Source organism: Eleginops maclovinus, chromosome 9 (genome assembly GCF_036324505.1).
Source record: "Eleginops maclovinus isolate JMC-PN-2008 ecotype Puerto Natales chromosome 9, JC_Emac_rtc_rv5, whole genome shotgun sequence".
NCBI lineage: Eukaryota > Metazoa > Chordata > Actinopteri > Perciformes > Eleginopidae > Eleginops > Eleginops maclovinus.
Genome location: NC_086357.1, coordinates 1,476,742 through 1,502,276, shown reverse-complemented (window position 1 = coordinate 1,502,276; position 25,535 = coordinate 1,476,742). Strand labels below are relative to the sequence as shown.

Sequence of the window (25,535 nt, the reverse complement as noted above, 5' to 3'; positions counted from 1 at the left end):
GTAACATATTTGTAATGGAAGACCTTTTTAAGTAATATAATTTAATAATAATATCTATGCATATGGTTTCCTTAGATGCTTATTTAAATTTCTCAATACCACACAGGTTTAATTATTGTTAAACACATTTAGTATAAATACTTCCTGTGTGTATTAGTCTCTAAAACGATTTAGTTTCATTCTCATCTGGTGAAAAAGACATTTGAATGCACAGGAAGTATTGTTTAACATGTTTTTTTCTGCTTGTTTAGTGGTATGTGTTTTTGTGAACAATCATTTATACACTATCAGCCATATATATTTCAAACCTTGTTTTTATTTGTATTCTCTACAATTGGAATCTCCTCTCTAAATCTGCTTGCCTTATAAACATAAAAGGTGCTCTGTGGAGTTTTTGAAAACAATCACTTGATTTATTACCTCAGTAAAAATGTTCTTAATGACTTTATGGTCTGTAGCGCTGGTTTCAAGTCTTTGAACAGCATGATGTGAACTTTAGTCCCGCTGAGAGTAACATAGTTGATAAAGTAGGGTATGATTTAGGGCGGGGCTACCTTGTGAATGACAAGTTGCTGTCAGACAATATGTTTCACATTAAGACTGTAATGAGTCAGCTGTTTATTTTACAAAGAAGCACCTTTTGTTTAAGCATGTTTTGCGCTAGACTTAGCATCCCAATTAGGGAACAGGAAGTGAATTATTGATGAAACTTGCTAACCAAGCTAGCTTTAGCTGGTTAGTTATTACTCCATTTCACTTCATGGTCCCCCGCGTGGCCTTGCTCCTCCCCAGCGCCTCCAAAAGACCAAAATAACAACAACCATACTTAAGGCTTCAAAGCTGTGGGCCTACAACCAAACAGAGACGTCACACTGTCAACTTTCCCTTTTATAGATATATATATATATGTGTTGTATCATTATATATAATGATATAACATATATATATATATATATATATATATGTATATATATATATATATAATATATATATATATATATATATATGTATATGTATATGTATGTATGACATTTCTGCTCAAAACATTGTTAAGTTGTTCTAAAAGATATTCAAAAACTCCACAGGGATACCTTTTTAATAAGTCCATCTTCAGAAAATGTATTTATTTAAAATGATTATACTCCCAATAAACATTTATTGTTAAGAAATACTTTTCTGTTAAAATGAAATAAAGACCCGAGTGAAAGCCTGTTGGTGAGTTAAAAAATTATAACGCTTCTTTATTTTCTCTGAGCAGCCGGGAGCCAGAGTCTGTAGTCGTCCCCACAGAGAGGAGAATGGTTTATGTATGATAGGAGGAGCTTACACAAAGCAATGTTTGGCTTCGGGGTAGTAAGACGCAGAACAGACAGAGCCCAAGTGGCGAACAAACGCTGGGGCCATCCCAATTAGCAGTTGGCAGTAGATTAACAGTGTAGTGGTTTCAGAGCCCCCCCCCCCCAAGCACTGGACAGATAGCGCCTCTATTCAAGTCTACAAAGCATTTGCATATCGATAATCCAGAGGAGAGAAAGGGCCGATGTGTCTGACACACAGCTGTGATCTCCCTGTATGAAAGAAATATTATCCCCCCTCAGCCAGCGGGTACTCCCTCCACATCTGTCCGAGGGCTATGTGACTGATTATTTTGGGCATTCCAATTCAGGATGCCCCCAGGAGGCAAGAGACCAACAAGGGCCTCTGTTTCCTCCAACCATCGACCCCCCTCCCCACTCTTGTTTTTCACCCGCTCTCCTATAGGGAAGGGGGCCCTCTAGAACTAAACAGACCATCGACAAAAGATCATTTCTGAGACTTCAGTCATAAACTTCTAAATTAACAACACAGTCCATCTTCTATCTATCAGTAGGGGGGTGGGAGTTCATAGTTAAGGCACTCGGTCGACCACTAGGCCTCGTTGTCATGGTGTCATACCCAACATCTCATTGGCACTGAGGCATGCCATTCTTCTCCCCGCTGCTAAAATGTGCTGCTTATTCTGACTCAGGCTATTGTGGGGCGCACAAGTGGCTCTCTGAGGAGAAGGGGATGGAGAAAGAAAGGGCGGGTCAAGGTTCAAATTGAAGGCTCTCATTGGGACTCCGTTTCTGTTATCAAATTTGTTGAAACACAAAAAGAGCCACAGTCTCATTCCCAAGGACATCTTGAGGGAGAGAAAGGGGGGATAGGACAGCATTCTTTGTGTCAGAGCTCCAGAGCTCGCCGTTGGACTCCAGTCTCCACTCAGCTCCTGCAGAGTGTTCAGCAGCTCAATTGTTCCTAAAGCAGCCTAACTTCTTTCAAGACATCCAGTGACTGTAAAGATCACAACCTCAGGTAAGTCATATTTTACCGAAAGCTTTTTTTCTTTCTTTAATTACTTAATAAGAATTCTGACTCCGCGAGAAAGATTCTTTCTACTGTTTTTATAGTACACACTTAGGTGGGATACATGGTTGCAGTAAAGCAGTATCTCCTTATTTTAGAGCCTGTGCAACAGTAAAACATATTTATTCTGTAAAAAAGACTATTATTTTCTTTTTAAGGACTACAGTATATCCTTCCAGTCAGTAAAAATCATGTGCATTTCGTCCAATAACCAGATTTCACAGTTACTTAATTCTACTCGAGGTTTCTATGAGGTATTTTTAACAAAATGTACACATGACAGCTGTCACAGATTTGTCACAACAAATTGTTTCTGACTAATCTCCTAAAAACGACCAATGCCAGGATGCTCAGTCTCCTCTGTGTCAACGCTCCTACACAGATCTGCTTACCAACATCATTGTGATGAAGGCATATTTAAGGATTGGCTCTCTTTAGGATTATCCCTCGGGATCCGTATTTAGGGGAGCTTTTGTATTGAGCTGTGCTGCTCCTGGTTTGTTATCCTTGTTGGGACTGAAACCCTTTTCTTTAAGGCTCCTGAATGCTCAGAGTCTGAGCCCTTGGCTGAGAAATACCCTCGGTTATTGGTCTAACAGCTCCAGTCGGTGCAGGGAAAGAGCACACACACTGAAAAGAGTCATGCTGCTACATCTGACTGCTTCTTAATGGTCAGGCGACAGTGAGCTGGTAAAACGGATAGCCCAGTCAGACAAAAAGAGACAACCTCGTTTTTGTTATGAAGCCATGCGGTGCAGCATTATTTAATCACGTATCACTGTCCGGGCTGCTTTTTGTATCGTCTACTTGTAAACTTTGATCAACTAAAGAAACATCAGTGGATGTCAAGTTCACCTCTGCCTTTTTTCACATTGATTATTTGTGTTCCAGCCCCACTGATATTTGTGTAAATGACTAAAGCAGACAAAAGCTAAATGAGAGGAGTGGACAGATGGAGCTTGCCGGAGGGATAAAGCAGTGGGTGGTCATTTTTGAGGTGTGTTGAATAGTTTTCTTATAGAGAGAAAAGAGAAAATGTGAAATCCTTCGAAGAATTTTGGAAAGTATATTGATCAAAAGTTGCACTTTAAACTCATAAAGGAATAACCCTAGACATTTGAATGTAAAAATATCTTTGATAAAAAGTATATAACTACTAACAGCTTACTTTATGTAGCTGTAACCCATAAAGAACATTCAGGACATTTTGGAAAATACTAAATAAGAAATGGAGCTAAATCAGAGGATACGAGTAGCTTAGTTTAGACTGAAAAGGGGCAAACATTTAGCCTGGCTATGTGCATAAAATCAGCTTACTGTCACAAAAAACCAATCGAAACAAAAACTCATCTTTATATTAGATGTTAGATACAGATTAAAAATAGGAGATATAAGGTGTTAATAAGTTTGCTTTATAGCTTTAGGGTGGACATTTTTTTCCTGGCTAAGCTAACAGGCTTCTGGCACTAGCTTTTTATTAGCTTACAAACACATAGTGGTGTCTGTCAGGTTAAAATATATACACTTTGGAGACACATTAACATACTTATTAATGCTATGCTAGCTTTACTTTAGGTTTAAACACTATTGTTCAGTCTAGATGAAATCCTTTTATGCTGACAAATCAGACTACGACGCCAGATAAACTGTAAAAAAGAGGAGACAAGATCTAATGACTCACACTTCCTGAATTGAATAGTGTGCAGAGGAAGTCTCAGACGTGGAGTGGTCAGAATGAAGTAATTATCCGCTCTGAGTGAATGTGGACATTAACCAGGGACACTGACATCCATTGTTACCTTGTGAGACTGGCACTGTGACAAACTCTCCCTGCCTATTGTCTTTGTCTTGTGTGTGTGTGTGTGTGTGTGTGTGTGTGTGTGTGTGTGTGTGTGTGTGTGTGTGTGTGTGTGTGTGTGTGTGTGTGTGTGTGTGTGTGTGTGTGTGTGTGTGTGTGTGTGTGTGTGTGTGTGTGTGTGTGTGTGTGTGTGTGTGTGTGTGTGTGTGTGTGTGTGTGTGTGTGTGTGTGTGTGTGTGTGTGTGTGTGTGTGTGTGTGTGGGTGGGTGGGTGGGTGTGTGTGGGTGGAGGGTGGGTGGACAGGGGTTGGGTTTCCTGTCACTGCAGTAGTTTGCTGTTTGAATACTGAACTTTTTTTTTGGAAATGAAAAGCACATGTTTAGAAAAGTCATGCCTCCTGTAACTGTCAGTGAGTTACTGTTATTTATCCTGCAAACAATGAGACTACATTAGAAAAGTGCTCTAAGAATATGTATATGTATTTTGCTATATCAAAATGAAAACAGAGAAATGTTTCTAGTTATGCCTGAACATTTATTTTAAGATGCTTTTTAAATATCAATTTTGTTGTCTCCTCAGCAACCAAATGGAGTCTGCTACAATGGACCTGTCCTCTGTGCTATCCAATCAGTCATCAGAAAGCTGTGCACCGGTGGATACCACAGTGGAGAACACACTGTTCGGATGCTTCTACATCCTGGTTTTCTTCCTGGCGCTGAACGGTAACAGCCTTGCCCTCTGGATCTTCTCTCACCAGCGTGGCGCTTCATCTCCAGCAAATGTCTTCTTGATTCATCTGGCTGTGGCAGACTTATCATATGTCATCATCCTCCCCCTGAGGGCCACCTACCACCTCACAGGGGGCCACTGGCCCTTTGGCGAGGTGCCATGCAGGTTGGCAGGGTTTTTATTTTTTGTCAACATGTACGCCAGCCTGTACTTCCTGGCCTGTGTGGCGGGGGATCGCTACTTGGCTGTGGTTCATGCTGTGAGGTCTCTAAAGGTTCGTCGTGCCCGCTACGCTCACATCATCAGCTTCTCTCTATGGGCCCTGGTTACTGTTTCCATGGCGCCACTGCTCATCACCAACCAGACGGCAGATGTAGATGGCATGACAGTGTGTTTGCAGCTGTACAGAGAGAAGGCCTCGCGCAATGCTCTGATCTCCCTGGCTGTGGCCTTCACCCCACCTTTCCTCACCACCCTGTCCTGTTACCTGCTCATCATTTATAGCCTGCATCGGGGCTCCAGGTTAGAGCCTGCCCTCAAGCTGAGGGCCCTGCGCACAATTGGCCTGGTCATGCTCATCTATGTAGTGTGTTTTCTGCCTTATCATGTGAGCAGGGCCACTTTTATCCTGGGCTATAACCACCCTGACGTCTCCTGCCAGAAGCGCAGAGGCTTGAGCTTGGCCAACCGCCTCACCTCATCCCTCACCTGCCTGAACGGTGCCCTGGACCCGCTAATCTACCTGTTTGGAGCGGAGAAGTTCCGCGGAACACTAATGCGATTATTTTGCAAAGATCAGGCGGGAGTGTCAGCAGCCACCAGTGGAGAGTTAAAGGGAACACACGAGAGCTCTGTCAGTGCAAAGTCTGAGTTTTGAGCAAAATACATTTGAATTTGATCTGGAACATTGTTTGATATACCGGTAGATGAATTTCCTTATTCAGGCCCATTTCACAATGTGGTTGATGTTCTTCTCTGGCCTCCATGTCCCAGTTCTAGTCTCCACCCCATGCCCAATGCACCCTGAGAGACTGTAAGTGATGCCTGTGTACGAGCAGGAGCATGCGAGGACTCCATATAAGGCCTCAGGCAGCACTGTGTGAACTCATGTTACCTAGACAGGGCAAACTTTGCTCAGCTATATGTGAGAGTTGTTGAAGAAAATGTTGCAGGTTCTCTGTTTTAAAGAAAATAAGCCAAACAAGTAGTTAGATTATAATTCCAGGAGCATTTCTTTTTGCCATCTTCTACCCCCAGGTGATCCCACAACCAAAGTCTGCAGCCTTTTTGACATATTGAAAGTGCCTTTAAGGTCAACAGGAGCCTCCTACACACTAGCCCTCACTCTCAGAGCCATCACGGTCTGTGAGGTAAGGCTCCACCTACCTGTGATTATTTCCACAAGCTTCAAATTTTTGTGTTAAACACCAAATGTTCAAATCTGTACATAGTCAACTCTTAATGTATATTTTTTGTAACCGTATCCTATGCCAAATGTGACTTGTTACTTCCTAATGCGTTAAAAAAAATATATATATATATATATAATGTGTTTTTAGCCATGCTTGCATTGTGGCTCTGGGCATGGCAAGGTTTCCTGGTCAGTTAGCTATTAGAGGAATTGCCACAAAATTGCAGACATCCTTGATCACTAGACAAAGTTTTTTGATTAATGACCAGCAGGTTTAGTAGCTCTAAGTGCTAACACACCAAACTGAGATAGTGTGAATAGTTCATAACTGATTCATCTTGAAGTTATAATGTGATTGTATTGATGTAATGATAGATGGTTTTAGTCAACCAAGCAGCAAAACCCCAAATATGGGCTGCCAGGCTATTGTAGCAATGAGCGTTATTCAAAAAACCAATCCGTCTGAACATTTTTCTTTGGACTAAAATCTCATTTTTTCGAGAACGCCAAAGAAATGTTCTACCCACGCAACAAACAGAACCACATTGTTAAATATTATGTATGATGAGGTCATCAGACCTTCTCTGACGCAATGTTTTTAGCTTCAAGACACGACCTGCCCTACTCTGCCTCTGATTGGCTTAGCCTCATATACTATCTTAGCACTAACCAGTCTCAATCCTCATGGCTAAACCTTACCAACCCAATCAACAAAGGCGATAAGTTCTAGCCAATCAGAGGCAGTAAAGAAAGTTTTTTTTCCGAAAGGTCCAATGTTGCCTTTCTTCATATTATTTAGCCATGTCCTTCTGTTTTTCAGGAAGAGTGTTCTGGAGCAATTGGCATTTGGTGTTTGTTTTTTGGGTAACAGATAGGCAAATGGGCTCTCAGGTCAATGGTTCATTGGGTTTCAGAATAAGTTTCCAAAAAGAGAGCTATGATTAGTAGTTGGACACACTTTTGGTCCAGAACAAAATATATTTTGGTACTCACTTTCATGTTCCACTGAGAGTGAATACCTGTTTGACCAATACAAAACATGATACATCCCCAATAGCCTTAGATTTGCTTTTGATGCTAATTAGTAACATTTTGAATGCCAATACTCCAAAACAGGATGATAATCAATGTTGAGAGTGTACCTGTCAGGCATGTGAGTACCATCATTGTGAGTAAGTTAGCATGCTTATGTTAGCATTTAGCTCAAAGCACCACTATTCCGGTGCAGTCTCTCAGAGCTGCTAGCATGGCTATAAACTCTTGGTATTGTTTTAATATAAGGTATACTTTTAATCCTAATAACAAATCTATTTTCCATGACTTTCTTACTTCATTTTTGCTAGACAAATCTTCATTGTACATATGCTTTTTTATTATCCAACTTCCTAACTTAATATGCTATGCATTTATTGTTTTGTACACATGTTTTGATATTGCACTATGGCATGACAAACTATTAATCCTGTTTTTCTGTGAGTCCATCTGGCTTGAAGTCATCTGCAGAAGAGGTTTGAGACAGAAATTAGTTAAATGTGAATTATAAATGTACTTTGTAACTTTAAGTTGTAAATAATAACTCAGTAAAGTTTTCGAATTCCCTGTGCATGAGATCATGTGTCTTCTCTAAACTCTCATACTGTATATGTGAAGATTTGACCTGCGCTCTGTGAAAGTGAGAAATCTATTTCTAGTGCAGGACAGAAACCTCCAAGCTGCAGGGACTTGTCACTGTGCAGTTCTCTTTTTGTGTCATGTGACACATGTTGTGGTTTGTGAGCAGCTTATTTTCCTCCTCTTATTTCTGCAACACTTCCTGTCCACCACATGAACATGGCAAGCCACTCTAAACTTGTATTTTCTGAACATATACATTTTCATAAAACCCTTTGCTCTTCTATTTCATATGGTACGATCAAACAGTATTCAATCAGACACAAGTTGGGGTTCTGAGTGAATATGAGCACTTGCTTTACTTTAGGTAAAATGAGATCCCGCCATTAAAAAAGCATCAGTGAACCAATTAAAGCTCCTTATAGATTGAATTTCTTTGCAAGCACAATTGTCAAGAAATGTTTTGACTATGAAAATGGAATCGTGTTTGACACATTTTTGTTACTTCCCTTTTTCATTTTTAGTTTTTACAAATGTCTGTACTATTTTCTGCATGGTTCACATTAACAAACAGGTGTACAGAAACTAAAGAGGGAATGCTGGTTAATCATTAACATAACTTAACAAAGATTTCTACTTAGAGAGTGAAAGTATGTACTTCCAGTTACAGCTGTGGAGATATGTCATATAACAGGCAGGGCAGGCGTACCAGGGCCCTCCTCTCTTTACCTCTCAAATAAGGAAGTTCAGAGCCTAGCTAGTAGCAGTTTCCTTTTGCAGCTTTCAGGGGCAGAGGATGAACATTTGAAAGATAGACATTTGAAGTACGCACCATTAAAAGATGGAAATAGCCAGAAAGAAAAACTGAGTCTACTTCGGTTTGCAAGACTACTGTTTGAGAGCAGATGCAAAACTCTTGAGCTCCGGCTCTCCGCTGAGAAACAGGATGCAGACCTATCAACCCTGGTGCCATGGTACAATAAGTAGATCCAAAGCTGAGGATCTACTTTCCAAAGCAGCAAGAGATGGAAGTTTCCTTATCCGGGCTAGTGAGTCCGTACAGGGAGCGTATGCCCTCTGTGTTCTGTAAGTTCACATTTTATTTTAAATGCAGTTTCATAGAGTGGACCATGATTATTGTTTGAAAAAACCTTCATCAGATGCTATATTATCCTTACTGTTTGAAGAATAACACCGTGATTAAGATTGAATGTTTTTGGAATCAGGTTTAAGAATAAACTACTCTTAACATCCAACTGTGAGCATATGTAATATAACATGATTAAAGGTTACATTTCCCCCTTCTATTCTTCAATGTGTCATATCACATTTTCTGCATGTACTCTCTCAAAAGCAAGACTAGTTCCCCTTTATTTGCATACTGTGCCAACTCATAAGTTTTAAATAGAGGCATTCATTTAAAATGCTTTACATTCAGTTTAGATCACCTGCTGAACTCATTAAAACACTATCAGCCAGTATTCACTTTCTTTGACCTTACAATGCATGTCATATTCCAGTGACAAACATTTGCATTTTATTATCTTTATTAACCACAGATACCAGAACTGTGTGTACACATACAGAATCCTGCCAAATGAGGACAAGCAGCTCTCTGTCCAGGTGGGTTGACAGTTTCACAAAAGCCTCCATTATTCTGTTCCAAACTCTGTTGAATGATTATGCTTATAGAATGATTAGTATTAACAACAAATACATGGATGTATGTCTATATGATTGTGAAGATAAAGGGTTTTAATTTTGATGCTGCATCCCCACATGTATTTTGAGACAGTTATTGGTTACAGCCGTCCTTTGGCCTGTAGCATCATTCTTTATTTAACCATGCTAAGGACATGGCTCTTTGGATAGCAGTGTTTGTCGGTTGTTCATTTCACTACTTTGGACTTAAACATCTCAACTGAAAAGGATTGACCTGCGATTGTGTTCATGCCTTCCTGGATGAATGGAAATATTTTGGTGATCACATGATCTCAATTTGTTCCACACTGGTTTATGACCAAATCCTAAATACCTCAGCTGCATTTTGGGTTTAGTACTAATAAGGAAATGTTAGCATGCTAACAATCTCAAATGAAACCATAACAATAAACATGTTTAGCATCAGCATGTTCACATTGCTGTTATGAGCATTTTAGCACGCTGCCATTAACATTTAGCTCAAAACCATGACTGTCACATCTGCAGTATTTCACCCTTTTTTTTCTCAAAATGAATCACATTTATAGCTGAGAACTGCTGTGTTTCTTAACCACATTTAAATTAAATGACAACCACCTAAAGGAAGTGAAAGCCCTCTGCACTTGTGTGTTAAAACCGGCAAATATAATTGAGTACCATCTGCTTAGAAACATAGATGTATTAAAAGTGTTATTGTATTGGAACATGCACATTTACCAAAAATAAGCCTATCCTAGGGTGCTACCATCAAAATAATAGATCTTGTGCAAGATCTGTGAACCTGCATGCATGCTGGCTGTTTAAGTAGTAGTGGCACCTGTTTTTCCAAAGTAAGCAGGCGCTATCTGTGATGCAAAAAATAGTAACAACAAAAGTTTTGGATCATTTAATGTGTAATGGCAGTCTGGGGTTTTAGAATACAATGTTGAAACTGGCATGACATTAGAGCTGGTTTGCTTTAGAACAAGTCAAACAATTGTGTGTCTGAAGCAAGATGAAAACAAATGGTCAGAAAAAGAATACATAAATGTTAAAGTGACTGCAATGTCAACCGTTCAATCTGTTGAAACTCTTTGGACTGCACACACAGCTGCTTCAGGAACTTAGCTGATGACATGAATGCAGATCTAGTCTGCTGGAGGAAGCCACAGACGGTACAATTGACGTCACTTGGGAAGTAAAACTAAAAGATTGTGTCTCTTGGTCTGGGAACAAAAAAAAACAAAGGTCTTCCAGAAAACAACAGCCCACCATGTAATGTCAGTTCTTCTGCGCAATGAGGTGAATGATGTGTCTGCTATGATCTGCTCTTCAGGCATCTGAAGGAGTTCCTATCAGGTTCTTCTCTTTCTTAACTGAGCTGGTGGAGGCATATTACAGTCCCAACATGGGTCTGGTCACTCATCTGCAGTACCCTGTCCATAGGGAGGAGGAGGTAGACGAGGAGCCAGGTCAAGTAACTTCTTATTCATTTGTTTGGTGGAGCCAATGTGAAACATATAAAGATTTAAGATTTTACAATTCCTAAACATCCTTTACATCTCTGCAGAATCCCAGATTCTTCCACCGCAGCTTCCACCCAGGAACTTCGCTGGCAACGAAGTGAGAGAAAGTGACTCCAATTCCTTATCAGAAACCTACCTGATGAGACTGCAGCATATGGACTTGTCCACGTATGGACACATTTACAGAATTTGCAGTGTTGTGTTTAACCAGATAATTAATCCTGCACTGGCAGTATACACAGTGTACAATGAGTCATATGTTTGTGATCTGGGATGTAACACTGTTCAGTGATTAAATGAGGTGGCTTGAATAATGAAACAGTTTTTACATTTTTACTGTGTTTTACATTTCCAGAATACCAGAGGAGCATCAACTGGCTATCCAAGAATACTTCCGGACCTCAGTCAGTCTGGATGCGGAACAAGTTCAGAATGGTTTCCCTAGCCTCCCTGGGCTAAATAAGCTGACAATGGCAATCTGCAAGAATCTAAACAGGTACAGTTACCAGTCAACAGAATTGCCAAGTCCTAATGTCCCCACACACCCCAAGCCCTGGACCTTCAGGGAGGTGTTGACGTCACCTGGTATGCTTAATTTCAAGAAGCTGAAAGGGACTCAAAATGGTTCTAATAGGAGGATACACCACTTTTTAAAAGTAAAGGTTTACAAGTTATTCAACAGCATTTAATGTACCACTATTGGTTTGGAACTTTTTTTAAATGACATCTTTTATTTATTTTTTCGTTCGGAGAACATACTACAGTGAAATGTGAAGGAACATAAGGCCATTTCTAGAACCGGAGTTTGGTTCTTCCCTTGTGTGCTACTGTAGAAACATGACGTTTAATCGCATTAATCACTATATTGATCTGTAATTATTCATGATTCATAACAAGTTTAAATACTAGTATAAACATGTGTCTTGGGGAGATATCAAACAAATACTAATGTGGTGTTTTAATAAAGAAATGCATGAGAAACTGAGGAGAGATTTAAATAAATCATGGACAAAGCTTCTGTCAGAGGGCGGCTGTGGTTGCCCTCAGTATGATGTGTGCTACACAGGACAGATTCTCTCTGCTGCTGTCTCTGCAGCTCTATCTGCTCTTACAGTGGGGACTCAATGTACTGTGAAGGTCCGTGTGGACATTTGGCAAATACATTATATAGATTACAATGAAGAGGCTGATTTGTCTGCCCTTTATTGTGAGACAGTGAAATATCCCGCATCCTGCCAGTTTTGGAGGTCTTCCATAGAACGATGGACCAACAGCTTTCCCCGGGGATCGGACTCAAACAAGTGAGTTTTACCCTTAACCATCTGTAACAAAATCCACACACAGAAAAACGTCCGTGCCATGATTTATTATTTCCTTAAATTTCAGATCTCCGGTGATTTAGGTCAATCGGTAACCTTTAGGCTTGAGCAACTGACTAAACTGCTCTACTCAATAGAAGATAAGGTACTGTGGATCACTTTGCCAACTGACCAGGAACATCTTGTTTATTGACATACCAACAGTTGAAGTGAGTTACAGATGACAAAGGACTTCTCTATTTTCTCTTCAGGCTAAAAGCTCTATGTTTGAATCGGTTGGGTATGAAGGGGGGCACAGGAAATCTCTCATACCGCTTGTTACGTTTGAGGTGCTTCATTAAACTACTTTATTAACAACATTGCAGTAATTGAATTATATGCAATGTCTAAAGGTTTCTTGTTTTTCCCGTTTCCTCGTTCACTTGCAGGTCAAGCAAGAATCTCTGGGTATTTCCATGAAGATGTTCCTGAAAGTAGATGTTGAAAGCGGGAAGCTCTACTTAAAGAAGTCAAAAGATGGGCCTGAAGACAAGTTTTTTGTGCACAACAAAAGTAAGAAATCCCATCGTGCTCTAACCTTATTCTTTTGTATTTTTAGCCCTGCAAGCAATGTGGCTCCAGCAACGGTCATTCTGCTTTATTCCAAACTGACCCATTTTAGCAGGGTCTGTACACCTTCACATACAAGGCCGTCAATCTTAGTCTCTCACCATCTGCTGTAAACCATCAGCACGACTTGTTTATTCAGAGTTCTATGATTCTTTTTCAGTCCTGCAGTTGGTGAAATCTCAGAAAATGCACGCCAAACTTGTGATCGTGGCGGAGACGGAGAAAGAGAAGATTTTGCGTAAAGAGTTTGTTTTTGATGACACAAAGGTAACAAACCTCTGATCAATTAGCTTTTTCCTGGTCTATTTTAAGTCCCCTAGATGTGTTTAAATATCAATTATGACACATTAGGATGGCTTTCATTAGCATTAAATCCAGAACTCTCAGCACAACACATTGAGAAGCTTAGATAAAAACATAAATAGAAATTATATTTGATACAACCAAAACGGTTTTGATATTTGTTTGTTCATGTAGAAGCCCTTTGGTAATAGTAAGAAGCTGATTACGATATAACTTATCAGGGCCTAAAGTTTTCCACCACAAGTAACTCATCAGATATAATGTTTAATGCATTCATTTTAAGAAATCACATTTTAAATGTTTGTGTCCCGCCAGAAAAGGGAAGGATTTTGCCAACTTCTTCAACAGATGAAGAACAAGCACTCTGAAAAGCTTGAACCAGACATGATCACAGTGTTTGTTGGCACCTGGAACATGGGTAACAATCTTAAATGTTTGAAATAATGTGAATTCATGATTAAATTGTAACAGGAAATAAAGATACTTCACTATAATCCTGCAGGAAATGCTGGTCCTCCCCACAACATCGACTCCTGGTTTCAGTGCAAGGGTCAAGGGAAGACACGAGACGACACTGCAGACCACATCCCGCATGATTTCTACGTCATCGGATCACAGGAGGATCCTTTGGGCGAGAGGGAGTGGGCAGACACAGTGAAAGGTGTCCTGAGGAAAATCACAAACATCAGTTTTAAACAAGTAGGTGACTACAAAAAGTTAGAAAGAAACAACTGAATGCACAAGCAGAGCACCGATGCTTTACCTCATCTTCTCACATCCAGGTGGCGATCCACACTCTGTGGAACATTCGGATTGTGGTCCTGGCCAAGCCTGAGCATGAAAACAGGATCTCCCACATTTTCTCAGACAGTGTGAAGACGGGGATCGCCAACACTCTGGGTTAGCAATGCAACTCTAATACAAGCAATTTAATGTCCTCTTATTAAACAATTACTCATCACTGATGTTCTGATGTTTTGTAGGAAACAAGGGAGCGGTGGGAGTTTCCTTCATGTTCAACGGTACATCCTTTGGCTTTGTCAACAGTCACCTGACCTCTGGAAGTGAGAAGAAGCTCAGGTTGGTAACAGAGAACAAAGCCAGCTAGTCTACATTTATCTGTAACAATATAAACTGATAAAACTAAAGCTATAATTTCAGTTTCTTTGAAAGGTATTTGCCTCCCGGTGTCATACATACGAAGTGCCTAGGCATTAAAAGTGGAGGTTGTTGAAGCCAGAAGGAACAGGAGAGAAGCTCTGCAGATGCTTCTACTTAAATTGACAAAATCTAGTAAAGGATTATCAAGCACTTACTGAATACATCATAATAATAAGTTCAGTTGAATAATTGTAGACGTGTGTCAATACTGTATAAAGAAAATAGCTCCTTTTTTAACCTTCAATCATTTTGTTAAAGTATTGTTTATTAATTAGTGTCAATTGATACAAAAATGAAATTGTCTTAATCTAAATAATAATCCTGTGATTAATCATGATTTATTACAAGTTCATAAAACTAGTATCGACTTGTATCTTGGGGGGACATAACACAAATACGTGTTTGGTGTTTTAATAAAGAATTGATTCCCCTCTGTATCATGTGTGCTACACAGGTAATATTATCGTATGCTAACAATGAAAGTGCAAAGCACATGAGCACTTACTAATAAAGCAAAATAAAATCTGAGCTAACAGGAAATTCTCCATATTAGTTGAATACATACATTTAGGAGCACACACTATGATCATAGGTTCACCTGCTGAATTAAAAACAGAACAAATGATCCAAAGAGAGTGAAAACCATAAAGCAGATTCAGGCAGTAGTATAGATTCACTCTGAAAGTGTTAGCCTACAGAACAGAACAGCTGAGAGGAGAGACAACATCTGATCCTTTACTACACACACTATATGCTCTTTTTAAGGTTTTTACTAACACTTTAATCCTGCTAGTAGGCTAATCCCCAATTTTTAGAAATGTATAAATTATCTGATTACATCTTTTTTTATTTATTAGCAAGTACAATTACCTTTTTTTGTAACCTGATTACATAATCACCTTACAAATTACAGTTACTCCAGAAGCCTGGCCGTTACAGCCTGGTAGTGATGGTTCTTACTGATGTCCAGTGGTCTCCAGGCAGAGAATGTATTAGATTGGACCACTTCCTCGGCTTTCCTTGCCTTTTACCGACAGTGGCACAAATGTACAAATACACATTTTCCCTTAAAACAGCAGATGCACTTAAACATGCAGATTACGTTACGAGTAGATTTAATTGAAAGATAGAAGCATGCTGTTTGTGGACTTCCCAGTAGCTCTAACTAGCTAACTTCGCCTTTTGCTGATTTGGTCCCGTGAGCACCCTGTTTAACTGCTTTAGCCACCATTACAAGAGTTGATACTGGGATGTCTGCAATATTAAGTTATAATGCCCTTGGCGGTGTATTTTTATAACAATAGTTAGTCACTACTGCTTTTAGATTATGTAGCTAAGGGTTACAGAGTTGTCGAGGACTTTAGCTTTTTCACTAACTTACTGGAGGTTAAAGAAACATATACGCTTTATTTTGTTTCATTCAACACATTCAAGCAATGATATTATTTATTGTCGACATTCATGCAATACATCTGAATGTATTTGCAGACGCAATCAAAACTACACCAACATCCTGCGGTTTCTGAATCTGGGGGATAAGAAGCTCAATCCGTTTGACATCACACACCGCTTCACACACCTCTTCTGGCTCGGGGATTTGAACTACCGCGTTGAGTTCCCGTCCACAGTAAGTGTGGGATTGCAGTTTGCTGTATAGAAGCAACACAAACACAAAATAATGTAGTATGATGTAAATCAAGGTATGTGCTACCACCGAATATAATACTTTTGTGTTGATATACATCTTAATAACAAAATGCTAATTATGTAATCTATGACTGTTTAATAAATTGTTTTTGTAAAATGTGTGCATTGCTCTCATTTAATGGTATATACAGTAAAAGAGCATGCTGGATGTCAGGTGTCTACATTTTCAGCTGCTAACATTTTGAGGCAGGAATGTCACTTCTCTGTTTCCCTTCACAGGAAGCTGAAAACATTGTGACAAAGATCAGACAGCAGCAGTACCAGGACCTGCTCGGTAGAGACCAGCTCAACACGGAGAGGAATGATGGAAAGGTCTTCTTGCATTTCGGTGAGCCTTTGATAATACTTACAGCAATGTGTGGAAACTTGCTGTATGTGCTTTTTTAATTCCTAAAAAAGGCAATTGAGAAAATCTACTCTGTTGATATGTGACTTATGAACAGGTTTTTAAAATATATAAATGCTATGCCTCAAACAGGTGGGAAAAACGTAATGCCTGGTGAGAAAGGAATGTTTTGCCCACCTGTTAAAGTTTTGGTAGATTATGTTTTTCTGTCAGAATAATAAATAAAGTGTTTTCCAATACACTTTTTAACCACAAGAGGCAAAGACAAGTTGTCAGCGTACATACAAAATAAAACCAGTCTTCTTAACAATGATTTCATTATGACTGTAGATGAGGACGAAATTACGTTTCCACCAACTTATCGCTTTGAAAGAGACACGCGAGAGAAGTACGCCTACACAAAGGCCAAAGCCACAGGGGTAAGCTTGTGTGTTCGTCAGATGTCTTGTCCCTGACTCCTGACATGCCCCATCGTGCAGAAACCGTAAAAGCAACTACACCATTGAACATAACTTTCCTTTGACACAGAACATGGCTTTCACTTTCAGCCATCTATGTCATAAACTCCATGTGAAGATATATCCTCGTAAAAAATGTATGACACAAGTCATCTACAGGCACCCGGATCAATTTAACACTCTTCCCTTTAGACGTATTGAACCTCACACATTCTGATCTCTTTAATTGATCCATAACAGTAAGAATGTTCGATCATAGTTTATACCAGAAATAACATAGCCTCCGTGATGCTTTTTAATACTTAAAATCTTTTAAAGCTGTGTCTGGGAAAAGCTTGTCATCAGCCTTTATGTTTGTATCATGTCTTTAACTCTACAGACAAAATACAACTTGCCCTCATGGTGTGATCGTGTCCTCTGGAAGTCATACCCCCTGGTTCATGTTGTCTGCCAAGCATATGGTGAGTCATTGGAGAGCCTTTATGGAACGGTGGATTCTACAGGGTCTGTCATTACTGCATAGCAGTTCTTAAAATAGCTTTCTAATATCTATAAGAGATTCGTTTTTTGAAGGCCAGGGTCCCTGACAGGATTATTGCATGGTTTGTTCACCAGTGATCACTGAACATTGACTTATATTGCGAAATGTTCCACTCAGAGCATCGTCCAAATTCATAAAAACCTTAAATATCAATATTAGATCAGCCTTAAAAATCCATTATTGGTCAGGCAATAGCAAAAGTTTGACATCTTAAGGCAGGCTTACATTTTTTTTTATTTGCTCAGTTTTTATAACACATTAATTTCACCAACAAAGGTTTTTCCTGAAAAATACCAAGGAAAAACGATCAAGAGATGATATGGAAAAGATTTACCTGTCAGTGTTAATATGAAGTTAAGATCACTTTAGGGAAATAACTCAACCCATGCAAGTGTTTGTACTACACTCTCTGCAGCTCGAAACTGAGCTGACTAAAGGGGGGGGGGGGTATCATAGGCGAGGGCGAATGCATTTAACAAAGAGGGAGGGTCTAACGAAAAAATACAGCTGTAGGGATTAGAGTCGTGTTATCTCACCGCCTGCTGCACACTTTCACCATTCTTGTTTTGATATTTCTGTTCTGAGTGCAAACCCTGGCAATGATATCTAGTGAGACTCATCTGGCCAAACTTTCCAACCTGCAGGTTGCACTAATGACATCATGACCAGTGACCACTCCCCATTATTTGCCTCATTCGAGGTCGGTGTAGCCTCACAGTTCGTCTCCAAGCAAGGTAAGACCACCATCTCTGGCCCCCTGCGGTAATGATTTCGTCTCCGGGGTTACAGGGTGATGTTGTCACTTCTTTATTTTCAGACTTGAACTGTGCACCTCAAGGTGGGATACAGATCAGGAACTGTATTGCCACACTGATGACCAAATCAAAGACCAAGTTCTTCATCGAATACCATTCCAGCTGCTTGGAGAGTAAGTCTGTTTGACTCACCCTATCACTTTGGACTCTGCTGTAAAATGGGCTTCAATTATTAAAACAAGTGTTCTTTAATTGTCTACAGAAAAAGTCAAGACTATAGAAGGAGAGAACTCGGAGCAGTCGGATGGGTCAATAAAAGTTTCCTTCAGAAACCAAGTTGAGGTAAATAAGAAAGGAGCTTTCAGTGTGTTATTGTTGCTGTAAGCAGGGACGGATTAAGAGTCATTGGACCCCTGGGCCTGTGACGCCCCCCCCCCCCCTCCCTAAAAGAAGCACCACGCTAACTTCATCCTCACGCGCAAATCAGCGGTGTTAAAGGTTGCGCTAAAAGCACAGTCGAATTTTATTCTTGAGGACTTACAAGTCAAAGAACACATAAGCACATAAGTAAAAAATAAGCAGGCGCAATGCAAGGGGCCCAAACCCCTACATCCCACAGATCACATCACTCATAAGAAAACTGCTTGAAATCATGCATCGTCATCAAGGTTGAGGGGGAGTGGGTGTGGGGGGGGGGGGGGGGCTCGACAATATTCTAACCTTCGAAAGGGGGGGCCAGCTTGCAAAAGGTAGGGAACCCCTGCTTTATGGTATATCCTACCCCATTCTAACTGATTTAAGGGCTTTTCCGATATTAGGGATGAATAACATTGATAAGCTGTGGTTCAGGAGCACTATATGACCTATCATATGCCATTCTATTTAATTTGGGGGGGGGCTTTAACGTATGAGGGATGAATTAATTACATAACCCGTGGCATATGATTGAGGGGCCCTATTGAGATATATTACATAATGTAACCAATGTTATGGCTTCAGGGCCCCTTTAATTGCATTATATTGTAGAGACAATATTGAAATTGTAGCGCGGAGGCTTGAGCTTCAGGGCCCCCTTGGCCCTTGGGCCCCTGGGCCTGGGCCCGGTAGGCCCGTGCAGTAATCCATCCTTGGCTGTAAGAGATCATAATTTTTTTTATTCTTCTTTTCAGCTCACCCCTATCATCTCTGACCCAGAGTACCTGCTGGAACAGCACATCCTCATCTGCGTGAAGTCCACAGACTGCGACGAGTCCTACGGTAATTGACAAGTGATGGGCAAGTTATTATCAAAATGTAATACAGTACATATTACTGTCTTTTTTTCTTTTTAAGTTATTTTTTCGGGGCTTTTTGCCTTTAATTGGATAGGACCATGCGCGTCGCCACAATAGTATTGGGGGGGGACATGACAAAAGTCGTTTGGACCCCCCCAAATTTGCCATCAAAAATATAAAAGAGTGCATGACTGCTCTACTAGTCCAGCGTTCTTTCCATTGCTTCACAAACAAATCTGTTCCACTTTATCAGTAGGGGATTACCCATATCAACAGAAATCCACTCCGCGTTTGTTTGTTTTTTAACACACAGCAGCAGCAGCATCACGCACGCGGCACGCTGCGTGATGCGCATATTCAAAACATTCACTGTTGAGAATCGGATCAGGTGATGTACATACGGAATTTTTTTTCGAAGAAGAGGAAAGTAAGTCTGAGTTTTCCCTTGAGTGGCCAAACAGCCAAACTGCATTCTTCCATGGTCAAACACAGCCAGCTTTTCTAATAAGAATGTTAGCACCCTTATGAGACATTCTCTGTCTATATTAGCAATATAATTAGCATACTAGCTAGCTATATTAGCAATATAATTAGCATACTAGCTAGTCAGTCACAAAGATCCTTCAGCGCAGCGCCCACCCACTGCACGTTGGAAACAATCCAAATATGAGCTAGATCAGCTATATATATATATATATATATATATACACACACTTTGTTCAGCTACTAAAAGCTTAGAGCAGAGTATGTTCTAAAGCCTTGGCTCAGTAAGCCCTGTAACCATTACACAAGTCCAGAAGTGCAGAATGAGATGCTAAATATTATGGGCAACTCAGTTGTGCGAAAAATATCAAAGGAAATACATGAGGTGTCCACACTCATGTACTCCATCATAAATGGAGTACAAGATTTGTCTGGGAATGAACAAGAGGCCATATGCCTACGCTATGTAGATAGTGATTTGCTACCTCATGAGGACTTTGTAGGCCTCTATCAAGTCTCCTCAACAACAGGGAAAGAGTTGGCTCGGATGGCAACTGATGTCCTCCTTTGATTGAACCTGCCCTTATCCTGCCTTCGCGGGCAGAGCTATGATGGGGCAACCAATATGGCAGGTGGAGCTAAAGGCGTTCAGGCAGTCATAAAGGAAACACAGCCTCTTGCTCTCTACGTTCATTGTGGTCCTCATTGCATTAATTTGGTGACTCAGACAGCCTGTAGCACAAGCACTATTGTGTCTGATGCGCTGGATTTAGTCCACAAACTTGGCAACCTGTACCATCTATCTGGGAAATATAAGACAATATTTAAGGAGGTTGCCCAGTCTGAAGAAGGGAGTTTCAGAACTCTGAGGCCCCTCTGCCCCACACGATGGCTCATGAGGGTGGTAGCTATCCAGGCAGTTGTAGATCAATATGAAAAGATGTTGGTCAGTCTTGAGGAATGGCATCTGGTTCCTCTGACACTTGCATAACTGCAAGGGGGCTTCTGGAGAGGTTTCAGAAGGGGCACATTGTGCTCAGCCTGATTATGGCCCTTGAAATTCTAAAATAACTTGAATGTCTCAACCGCTCCCTTCAGAGCAAGACAGTGAGTGTCTCAGGGATGCTGGCTGCGGTTGATTGTGTGAAAAACACAATTCAAGTAAAGAGATCTGATGAAACATTTCATCGTATATATACCCAAGCCTGTGATATGATCCAGGAGTTGGACATTGAGGCTATCCAGACTCCTCATATCCGGAGACCCCCAAAGCGCTTCACAGGAAATGCACCTGCATTTAGACTACTTCCCCTGAGGAGTTCTACAGAATAGAATTCTTTAAAATGTTGGATGTAGTTGAGGTCCAGTTGACAAAGCGCTTTGACCAGAGCAGCTTCCAAACACTCAACATACTGGAAAGGGTGTTAATAACGGGAAAGGTGGAGGATGTGGATGTGGTCAGTTCTTACCCAGAACTACACCAGCACTCTTTGGAGGTACAGCTGGCAATGTTCAAACTTCAGTATCCCTGCAGCACGGTCAGTGAAGTGGTGGATACCCTGAGAGCTATGCTGCCAGAGGTTCGAGGTTTGTTCACTCAAGTAGAAGTGTTGGTCAGGCTTCTTCTTGTTGTGCCATGCTCCTCAGCAGAAGCTGAGAGAAGTTTTAGTGCCTTGAGAAGGCTTAAGACGTGGCTGCGCTCTTCAATGTCTCAAAAGCGCTTGAACAATGTGGCTGTTTGCCACATCCACCAGGAGCATCTTGACAAACTTGACTTAGGGGAGATTTGCCAGTCATTTGTGTCTGCAAATGACAAAAGAGGTCACACTTTTGGAGCCTTTGTATGATCTCTTACTTTTGTTCTAACTGTAAAAATCCTGCTGTAGGCATGATACAGATAATAGGGGAGAAATATGATTATAGGAGAAGATATAGAACATTTAATGAAAGGACAAAAAAAAGGGAAATCAACTATTTTGGGGAAAGGATGGAGAAAGTAAAAGCAAGTCTTTAACAGGTTGTAAGGTTGTATTGAGTTATAGTTTTATGTTCTGCAGGGCACTGAAGAGGGCTAAGTTTGATTGCAATAGGCTCTGAGTAGCCTAGGTACGCATTTTATGTTTCCTCATAACTTTTTTTTCAAGAGATTTTTTGTTGCATGACATTAAAATAGGGCTATATGTTACCTCAAATTTACCTCATTCTTTTCTAATTCACTCTTTTTTTTAAATCCTCATATTTTGCTCTCATTAAAAGAAAATAAAGTGCCAAAAAAGTTGTCAGTGTCAGTCCTCTGTGTATTACACCAAAACATAATAGTAGTCAGTAATTGCAGACCATGCCGGCTCCAAGGAAAAACAATGAAAGAGGGAGATCATTTTGAATGTAAAATGTTCCAGAATGCGGGAAATTGAATCTACTTCTTTCAAAATTTTATGGGGGAGGACCCCCAGACCCCCCACAAAAATGTGTCCCCCCCACATTCAAAAAACTGCTGACGCCCTTGGATAGGACAGTGGAGAGTGACAGGAAGGTGGGAGGGAGATCGGGGTGGGATCCGGAAGGGACCACGGTTCGGGAATCGAACCCGGGTCGCCGGCGTGCGGTGCAGGTGCCCCAGCCAGTTGCGCCACGACCGGGGCCTTATCACCGTCTTTTTAAAGTAATAAGTTACATTACATTATTACTCTCTCTGAACTGTAATGCGTTACACTACTTTTGCATTACTTTGAGTTACTTTCACCAAAAATAACCGCAAAAGTATGGCTTTAAATACTAAAATATAGTTTATTGCAGCTCATTAATTAATGGCAGTATGCCGAAATTAAACTCATGCTCTGTTTAAGTGGGCTAAATAATATGTGATACCGATAACATGACGTCTCTGTGTGTTATTAACAACATGTTAGTGGAGCCTCTGCACGGCCCTGTGACCTGCTGTATATGAACGAGTCTCTATTCAACGTTAGCTCACCTTGTCATTGGTGTGTTAACGGGGATTTGGCTGACAAGCTTTCTAAAAGCCGGCGATTCCACAGAGGACAGAGGCTGCATATCTACAACACTCTGCCACGAGTCTCTGAACTTCTCAGGGTTCAAGAGGCAGACCAGAGAAAGTTACCTTCTGTTGCCTTCCGTTAGCTCTCCATTGTGAGCCTGCAGCTCTGCATTGTGAGCCTGCAGCTCTGCATTGTGAGCCTGCAGCTCTGCATTGTTAGCCTGCAGCTCTGCATTGTGAATCTGTTTCTGCAGCCCTCTTAACCAATAGTAAACAGGCTTACTGAGTTACTATTCTACCTGCACAATTATTTCTCTGGTGTCGGAATGTCTCGCGATGTGTGTGATTTCTTAGAAACTAAACACCACATCATTTTGGGTTAAAATGTGTTGTAACTGCGTTACTGAGAATTGTAACGTGTATTATATTACCCACATTTCAGAAGTAATGCGTTATATTACTGCGTTACAGCAACAAGTAATACATTACTGTAACTCTGTTACGTTTGTAACGCGTTACACCCAACTCTGTAATTGACTCACATGCAGTGTGTAATATGCAATATTCTGAGCAGGATTAGTTTTATCCCCAAAGGTGAGGGCTGTGTTGCCCTGCGAGCTGCTCAGTTCTCCTACAGAGAGTTTCAGGTCACACTGACTCACCACGGAGAGAAAACCGGCTTTCTGACAGGCGGCATCCAGTTACCCACCTCGGAGTGCAAGCCCACTGAGAAGTTATACGGTGAGTCAGGAAATCTCATCAGGATTTCACGCCAACACTTCTGACTTCAGTTCTTTAGGCATTAATTCCTCTTTTTGTACGCTTTCAGATTTCATCAAAATCGAAAACACTGATGACACCGTGTCCTCAAAAGGCAAAGGCGTTGACGCAAACAAGTAAGACTTTTTTTAAAATCACATTTGGTTACTGTCAAATAAGTTAAACGTGATTTCAGTGTGGGATGATTTCTGTCTTCTGTTGGCAGGTTTTCCGTCACCCAATCACATGATATTTCTAACCCCAATTACATGGGCATTTCCTTCAGAAGTGGCAATGTGGTAGATAAAGGTTGGAGTTACAGCCTGCCACCGAAAAGTCTTCCAATCTCTGGGCAAGGGAGCAAAGACACCAAGAAGGGGGGCTATGATGTGGGCTCACGCAGCCCCACAGGAAAACATTGTAATCCCATGTGAGTGCCTGTTGCTGCTGCAGATTAACTCTACACATTTCATATAAACTCAGGGGTAAAAAAAACAAACATTGTTTACATACAAAAATGACTCTCTGATTGAAGCGGTACCTACAATAACCCTCATGCGCTGTCCTAGATATGACTCAGTAGAAGCAGAACCTAAATGTGACCCCTTGTTTTGTAGGGTTGAGGAGGAAAAGGTGTCAGAGATGTTTGACAATCCGTTATACGGTTTGATGGGAAAATCACGGGGCAAGGACCAAGACCACCAGCAGAAGGACCTCCTTATACCTCCAGATCCCAACTTTACAACCTCCAATGCAGCAGATGGAGACCCTGATCGGCCACCGATGCCCACCCCACGCAACCGCTCCTTCACCTGCTCTGAGACTAAACCCCAGCCTCCCACCCCCCTCTCCTCGCATCCCTCCATGTTCAAGAAACGAGTGGCGCCATCACGCTCAGAAGGGGGGATGGCACAGAGCCGGCCTCCTCTGCCTTCCAAGTCCCGACTGGGCATGCCGGAGCCCCAGAACCCCAGAGACTACAGGGACAGCTCTGAACTCCCCAGCAAAAACCGACTGCCTGCGAAACCTGGCCAACCGCAGCCTCACAAAGACTGTAAGTAAAAATATGTTTCTCTTATCTTTTCTCTTAAATCATACATTTCCCAGCAAATAAAATACATTTAATGATGCAGAAACTGTCTCCCATAGTGCACCCTGAAGTCGCCAAGATGGGCCGTTCTGTGAAGTGAGACCGGGCCACAGCTTCCTGCTCTGCATTATGTGGAAGATTAAGTACACAGAGTAAAAGCCTCGGCCGGGCCTTCACCCTGCTATATGTATCACATATGAGGGACTATTCTTCAGTAACAAAGGAAGATTTCTACATTTTGTTTGTTGTGCCTTTTCACTTTCTTACTAAAAGAGCAATACGACTTGAATGTCAGTATGCTAAATATGATGCTATAGCAAGTTAGCCTAACGTAGCATGTGATGATCTTGTAGTCTAATAAAAAGTACAGAGCAACACATTTTTCACACTTCATTTCTGCTAAGCTTTCATTAGAATAAAAACGTTCTGAAATAAATTGCTTATAAACAATTGTGTTTATTACATTTAATGTGGAGTTTCACACTATACAGCAGCTAACAAATGTTTACAGCACAGTATTATCTGCATACACATTAACATGTTTGTATGGAAGAGGATTATGGCCACATGAAATAACATTTTTTTGGAG

General features: G+C 40.8%; 2 protein-coding genes across 4 annotated transcripts; both read left to right on the top strand.

The window, feature by feature from the left end:
- Window positions 1-104: 104 nt before the first annotated feature.
- On the top strand, window positions 105-7,929 carry gpr17 (G protein-coupled receptor 17). Of its 2 annotated transcripts, XM_063892223.1 has the most exons (3): window positions 105-2,337; window positions 3,280-3,385; window positions 4,766-7,929. In XM_063892223.1, exon 3 carries the CDS (start codon window positions 4,773-4,775, stop codon window positions 5,790-5,792), a length of 1,020 nt encoding a protein of 339 aa, XP_063748293.1. In that variant the 5' UTR covers window positions 105-2,337; window positions 3,280-3,385; window positions 4,766-4,772; the 3' UTR covers window positions 5,793-7,929. The 2 variants fall into 2 exon arrangements, with proteins under 2 accessions (XP_063748293.1, XP_063748292.1); XM_063892222.1 differs by lacking the exon at window positions 3,280-3,385.
- A 230-nt stretch (window positions 7,930-8,159) lies between these two features.
- inpp5d (inositol polyphosphate-5-phosphatase D) lies at window positions 8,160-25,396 on the top strand. Of its 2 annotated transcripts, none has more exons than XM_063892220.1 (27): window positions 8,160-9,023; window positions 9,497-9,560; window positions 10,954-11,089; window positions 11,188-11,311; window positions 11,499-11,639; window positions 12,360-12,444; window positions 12,530-12,607; window positions 12,714-12,791; window positions 12,891-13,014; window positions 13,232-13,338; window positions 13,690-13,792; window positions 13,877-14,073; window positions 14,157-14,274; window positions 14,358-14,454; window positions 16,024-16,162; window positions 16,462-16,570; window positions 16,919-17,007; window positions 17,426-17,507; window positions 18,232-18,321; window positions 18,405-18,515; window positions 18,605-18,684; window positions 19,512-19,599; window positions 23,692-23,838; window positions 23,927-23,993; window positions 24,083-24,286; window positions 24,474-24,910; window positions 25,006-25,396. In XM_063892220.1, exons 1-27 carry the CDS (start codon window positions 8,884-8,886, stop codon window positions 25,044-25,046), a joined length of 3,276 nt encoding a protein of 1,091 aa, XP_063748290.1. In that variant the 5' UTR covers window positions 8,160-8,883; the 3' UTR covers window positions 25,047-25,396. The 2 variants fall into 2 exon arrangements, with proteins under 2 accessions (XP_063748290.1, XP_063748291.1); XM_063892221.1 differs by having other exon boundaries at window positions 24,990-25,396.
- Window positions 25,397-25,535: the final 139 nt, after the last annotated feature.

Excerpts from the sequence above, each read along its gene's own strand:
- inpp5d (XM_063892220.1), top strand. The coding sequence starts at position 8,884 with ATGCAGACCTATCAACCCTGGTGCCATGGTACAATAAGTAGATCCAAA. Across the intron at positions 11,640-12,359 it reads ATCTGCAAGAATCTAAACAG|TGAAATATCCCGCATCCTGC; the intron begins GTACAGTTACCA and ends ATTGTGAGACAG. Across the intron at positions 14,455-16,023 it reads GGAAGTGAGAAGAAGCTCAG|ACGCAATCAAAACTACACCA; the intron begins GTTGGTAACAGA and ends ATGTATTTGCAG.
- gpr17 (XM_063892222.1), top strand. The coding sequence starts at position 4,773 with ATGGAGTCTGCTACAATGGACCTGTCCTCTGTGCTATCCAATCAGTCA.